Source organism: Triticum urartu, chromosome 2A, assembly GCF_056163025.1.
Source record: "Triticum urartu cultivar PI428250 chromosome 2A, HENAU_Tu73, whole genome shotgun sequence".
Lineage (NCBI taxonomy): Eukaryota > Viridiplantae > Streptophyta > Magnoliopsida > Poales > Poaceae > Triticum > Triticum urartu.
The window spans coordinates 295,461,510-295,467,860 of record NC_141874.1 but is presented as its reverse complement, the minus strand read 5'-3'; the positions used below and the strand labels follow the sequence as shown (position 1 = coordinate 295,467,860).

Here is a 6,351-nt window from a genome sequence, read left to right as displayed (position 1 = left end):
TGTCAACCCCATACATGACTTCTCAGTGGCTGACCCCTTTGCAAAAATTGTGAGGTTTTGAAACCAGACTTAGAAGTGGTAGTATTAGTTTGAACCTCTTTGATATCCATCTTTAGCGGATCAACGCGAGCGTTTGTAGCTGATGAGCTGAATTTCATTTCTAATATCAGTTTGAACGTTATAATCTTCGAATTTGAGCCATATAACTCTGGAATTTGAACCTTGTAATATTTCCAGATTTTGTGGTACTATCGTTGAAATGGCACCGTATGAGACTCGTATATTGGTAGCAATATTTTGACCTTAATATGCAATGGTCTTAGATTTTATTAACAATTCTTGAATCTGCTAACCTTGTCGATCTCACAGCAAACGATCTGTATAGCTAACTTGACGGTGATCTTCGACATTATTTTCACACAATTGGTTTCTTCCACCGTGTTCCCTATAGAGCACAAAATTAATTATCGCACTTGAGTGTCCATCATCACCCTTCTGTGTAACTTTGACCTTATCACCTACGGGTAAACTTATGACCGAAGTCATTCCAAACACTTCGTTTTTACAAAGCTTTTTGCCAACAAACGCCCATGATTTGTCCCTCTTCTAGCCGACGCGTGGCCAAACTAGCCGGGCGAGAACCTTGCGTGGTAAATTGCGCCGATGATAGATTTGGCGCCTCTTCGAGCCCACGCGTGCATTGCGGTGTTGTCAAGCGTGCACTAGAATCCTCCACAATGAACACCGTGACAAGACATGATGATTACAGGCCAGCCGACCCCCATTTATTACAGTAGCCAACCTTTCGATCATGCCCCACCATTGCAAGAAGCACACCCACCACAATAAATTCTTAGAGGGTATCCTGCGCGGCTCCAATGGCGCTCCGAGCGGCTACGGAGGACGAGCAGCAGTTCACCATGCATGTCGTGGTGGACACCCACAGAAGGTTCATGGACCTCTCGGTGGTATACACCAACGACCCGGTCTGGATGGAGCACTCCATCCACATCATGGAGTTGTTGCTTGCCGAGGAGAAGCACAAAGTGGTCGGGTTTGACCTCGAGTACACCCACGCTCGTGCCGGGTCTCGTCCCAAGGTCATCGTCGCCCAGATGTGCATGCGCCACCATGTCCTTGTCTACCAGTACTGCCTGGCCACAAGGCCTTGCAAGCGTTTCGCTAGGCTTGTCAACAACCCCCACTACATTTTCGCTACGGTGGGCATCACCATCGATGTAAAGGCGATCAATAATTCGGGCATCGCCTGCCAGAATCTTGTCGACATCCGGGGCCAATACATGATTTGGGACAGCAAGGAGCATGAGAAGGACTCATTGGTTCACCTCTCCGAGGCCATCATCGACCCCTACTATAGAGACCTGAAGGATTTGTGCAACAAGGACAAACCTGCCTGGCACTCGGCCTGGATGGAGAAACTCGACAAAGCTCACGTCGTGTACGCAACCAAGGAGGCATACACGAGCTACAACATGTACAGGCGGATCATTGACATGAGGAAGTACCTCCTTGCCCAAAACGGCCAGGGATCTAGCCGGAAGCAGAGCAATGGAAAGCGTCGTTGCAATAATAAGTAGATGATTAGATCCTCGTTTCTCCTACTTTAGTATGCATGTAATTACTTACTTTGGTATGTGGAAATGTTATCTATGTAGTCACTTGTGTAATTGTATGCTTAATTTGGTTATGCAATGCTATCTTTTTAAGTAGATATGTTGATGCTCTGTAGACAGAGCGTAGATGTTGTGCGGACAAAGAAAATCACATCGCACATGGACTAAACAATGGAACCCGTCTGTGATGTTTTAATCAATCACTCACAATTTTATACCAGCAATCGTTTGCTCACAACACACGCGGCTAGTTAGCAGTAATCGTCTGTGTTGTTACGGTCTTCGCACACGTTTCTGATTATAGACCTGTTTGCTGCGTATCACACACATCATTGTTAGGTTGAACCATTTCTGTTCTCATGTCTCAACACAAATAGTTCATCCGAGTGAACCGCATGCTGTATATTGCACACACCTTGTTCTGGCTGACCGTTTCTTTGTGTTGCCTAATCACAAATAGTTCATCCGAGTGAACCATATGCTATATATCGCACACACCTTCATCTGGTTGCCCGTTTCTTTTGTTCCTCCTCATCGCAAACAGTTAATTGAGCCGAACCGTATGCCCTGCATCGCACACACAACTAAAATCTGAACCGTGTTTGATGCATCCTCCATCGCAAATGTTTTGCACCTTTTGACGGGTTTTTTACACCACTAATTGCGATTATGGCATCACACACAGTTTCTTCGAAGGGTCTCTGATCATAGTGTTGCGTTAGCAGCATCCTCCAGTAGTGTAGCTAATTATGCCATTTTTGAGTTAACTAAGCATATTATGCCATTTTTGACATAAGTAAGCTAAGTATAGGTTTTTATTAAGCTAACCCAGGTGACTAAGCATATTAGAGCTAATTTTGCATTTTAGAGCTAACTTAGGTCATTTTGGAGCTAACTTAGGTAAAATTGATCATTTTGGAGCTAATTAGGCTTATTATGTCATTTTCGAGGAAAATAAGCTAACTATATGACATATATGAGGTTACCAAGATTGTTATGCCATTTCAAACCTAAGTAAGCTAATTATGCCAGTTTTTACATAAGTAAGCTAAGTTTATGTCATTATTGAGCAAACCTAGGTAACTAAGCATATTAGAGATAACTTAGCTTATTAGAGCTAACTTAGGTCATTTCGGAGAAAACAAAGCTAAGTATAGATCATTTTGGAGCTAAGTAATCTAATTATGTCATTTTGGAGGAAGATAAGCAATGTCTAGGTCATTATGGTATGCATTTTGGGGAAAATAAAGCTATGTCTAGGTCTTTATGCATTTCGTAAGCAGAACACTAGAGAAAACTTAACGTCATCACGGAGGGGAAGGACCAGTCGGGTTTGCGCCAGTGCCAGACGAAGAAGGACCAGTCGGGGTTGCGCCAATGCAAGACGGAGAAGGATCGGTCGATGCTTGTCGGGAGGCATCCTGCACCAAAGGTCATTTGCAATGTCTCGTTAGCATGACGCAACTGAAATGTGAATACTAGTAACTAATGATCATTCAAATGAAACTCACCGTGTCTGCTATACTAATATGGGGCAACGACGGAGGGGTCTGACCATTTTTCTCACACACGGACTACACATTTTGTTTCCATGAGTCAGTCATATTAGTTAGGAATGAAATGAACATTACGTGCATGATTTGGCTAGTATGTAGGAGAAACTTACCACAAGGAGCTTGTATAGGGCCCGGTGAGACGCGTCATTCCGGTTCCTCTCCGCCTCCAACAAACTAGCCATCCTCTCCACCAGCTCCCTCTCCCTCTGCTTAGCCTGCCCGTTTGCCTCCGCCAGAAGGTCCTGGGCCCTAGCCTCGATGGAGAGCTCCATTTTTTGACCTGGTACCGTAGGGTAAAACACCCCACAGCTCTTGTAATTATTATATACTGTACAAGATACAAGGTATGTACATAAAAAAGAAAAGATTCTAAAGCTAAGAGAATACAAAGCTCACCTCAAGGTGGCAAAAAAGCAATCCATCTAAGAAGATCATCCTTATACTTATTTTTAATCCTATGGGCAAGCAAAGAAATGTCATGAATAAAACATGCTCTCCACCTTCTAAAGGAAGGGTTTATGTTCCTGAAGACTATCATTCCTCACAGACCAGATATTCCAACAAGCAAGAAAGACCACTTCAGCAAAGAAAGGTTTCTGAAAGTCCCTTCTTGCAGCATAAGCAATGGCAGGACGACGCGGTATCTCAGGATCGGAGCTCGTCTGGTGCTTCTTGATCTCCCGGAGAGTTCTAGGACAACGTATGAGTCCATCCCCAATGGCTACCGAGCCATGGTACCTTGATAACCCAAAAGTATAGGGGATCATTTGTAGCCTTCTTCAATAAATAAGAATGTCGAACCCAACGAGGAGCTAATGGCAGAACAAATATTACCTCAAGTTCTATAGACCACCGATACAACTCTACGCACACTTAACATTTGATTTACCTAGAACAAGTATGAAAATATTTTTCAAGAATAAACTATGGATAAATTGCAAGGTAATAAAAGTTGATAGCTTTTGTCAACAAGTCATTATTGAGCAAACCTAGGTCACTAAGCATATTAGAGATAACTTAGCATATTAGAGCTAACATAGGTCATTTCAGAGGAAACAAAGCTAAGTATAGATCATTTTGGAGCTAAGTAATCTAATTATGTCATTTTGGAGGAAGATAAGCAATGTCTAGGTCATTATGGTATGCATTTTGGGGAAAATAAAGCTAAGTCTAGGTCTTTATGCATTTCGTAAGCAGAACACTAGAGAAAACTGAACGTCATCACGGAGGTGAAGGACCGGTCGGGTTTGCGCCAGTGCGAGACGGAGAAGGACCAGTCGGGGTTGCGCCAATGCAAGAAGGAGAAGGATTGGTCGATGCTTGTCGGGAGGCATCCTGCACCAAAGGTCATTTGCAATGTCGCATTAGCATGACACAACTGAAATTTGAATACTAGTAACTAATGATCATTAAAATGAAACTCACCGTGTCCGCTATACTAATATGGGGCAACGGCGGAGGGGTATGACCATTTTTCTCACACACGGACTACACATTTTGTTTTCATGAGTCAGTCATATTAGTTAGGAATGAAATGAACATTACGTGCATGATTTGGCTAGTATGCAGGAGAAACTTACCACGAGGAGCTTGTATAGGGCCCGGTGGGACGCGTCGTTCCGGTTCCTCTCCGCCTCCAACAAACTAGCCATCCTCTCCACCAGCTCCCTCTCCCTCTGCTTAGCCTGCCTGTTTGCCTCCGCCAGAAGCTCCTGGCCCTAGCCTCGATGGTGAGCTCCATTTTTTGACCTGGTACTATAGGGTAAAACACCCCACAGCTCTTATAATTATTATATACTGTACAAGATACAAGGTATGTACATAAAAAAAGAAAAGATTCTAAAGCTAAGAGAATACAAAGCTCACCTCAAGGTGGCAAAAAAGCAATCCATCTAAGAAGATCATCCTTATACTTATTTTTAATTCTATGGGCAAGCAAAGAAATGTCATGAATAAACATGCTCTCCACCTTCTAAAGGAAGGGTTTATGTTCCTGAAGACTCTATCGTTCCTCACAGACCAGATATTCCAACAAGCAAGAAAGACCACTTCAGCAAAGAAAGGTTTCTGAAAGTCCCTTCTTGCAGCATAAGCAATGGCAGGACGAGGTAGTATCTCAGGATCGGAGCTCGTCTGGTGCTTCTTGATCTCCCGGAGAGTTCTAGGACAACGTATGAGTCCATCCCCAATGGATGCCGAGCCATGGTACATTGATAACCCAAAAGTACATGGGATCATTTCTAGCATTCTTCGATAAATAAGAGTGTCAAACCCAACAAGGAGCTAACAGCAGAACAAATATTACCTCAAGTTCTATCGACCACTGATACAACTCTACGCACACTTAACGTTTGATTTACCTAGAACAAGTATGAAACTATTTTGCAAGAATAAATCTACGAGTACTTTGCGAGAATAAAATACAGATAAATTGCAAGGTAATAAAAGTTGATAGATTTTGTCAACAATTCATCTGTCCCTAGGCAATCGATACCAAGTACCGATATCATTCTTGCAATTTTATATGAGGGAGAGGTATGAGCTAACATACTTTCTCTACTAGGATCATATGCACTTTGTTGGGGAACCTAGTAATTTCAAAAAAATTCCTATGCACACGCAAGATCATGGTGATGCATAGCAACAAGAGGGGAGAGTTTCATCGACGTACCCTCGTAGACCGTAAGCGGAAGCGTCATGAGAACACAGTTGATGTAGTCGTACGTCTTCACGATCTGACCGATCCAAGTACCGAACGTACGGCACCTCCGAGTTTAGCACACGTTCAGCTCAGTGACGTCCCACAAACTCCGATCCAGCAGAGCTTTGAGGGAGAGTTCCGACGACAGCGTGATGATGGTGATGATCATGCTACCGACACAGGGCATCGCCTAAGCACCGCTACAATATGACCGAGGTGGATTATGGTGGAGGGGGGCACCGCACATGGCTAAAAGATCAACTAGTCAACTTGTGTGTGTTGGGGTGCCCCCTGCCCCCGTATATAAAGGAGCAATGGGGGAGGCCGGCCGGCCCTAGCAGGGCGCGCCAGGAGGAGTCCTACTCCCACCGGGAGTAGGATTTCCCCTTTCCCTAGTTGGACTAGGAGAGAAGGAAGGGGAGAGAGGGAGGAAGGAAATGGGGGTGCCACCCCCCTCCTT

At 44.0% G+C, this 6,351-nt stretch overlaps 1 protein-coding gene across 1 annotated transcript; it reads left to right on the top strand.

The window, feature by feature from the left end:
• The first annotated feature begins 1,013 nt into the window (after window positions 1-1,013).
• Window positions 1,014-1,598, top strand: LOC147984878 (uncharacterized). The gene has a single exon (XM_087541298.1). It carries the CDS (start codon window positions 1,014-1,016, stop codon window positions 1,596-1,598), a length of 585 nt encoding a protein of 194 aa, XP_087397424.1.
• The last annotated feature ends 4,753 nt before the right edge of the window (window positions 1,599-6,351 follow it).

Bases quoted from the DNA above. Each gene is read 5' to 3' on its own strand.
- LOC147984878 (XM_087541298.1), top strand. From the start codon at position 1,014: ATGGAGTTGTTGCTTGCCGAGGAGAAGCACAAAGTGGTCGGGTTTGAC.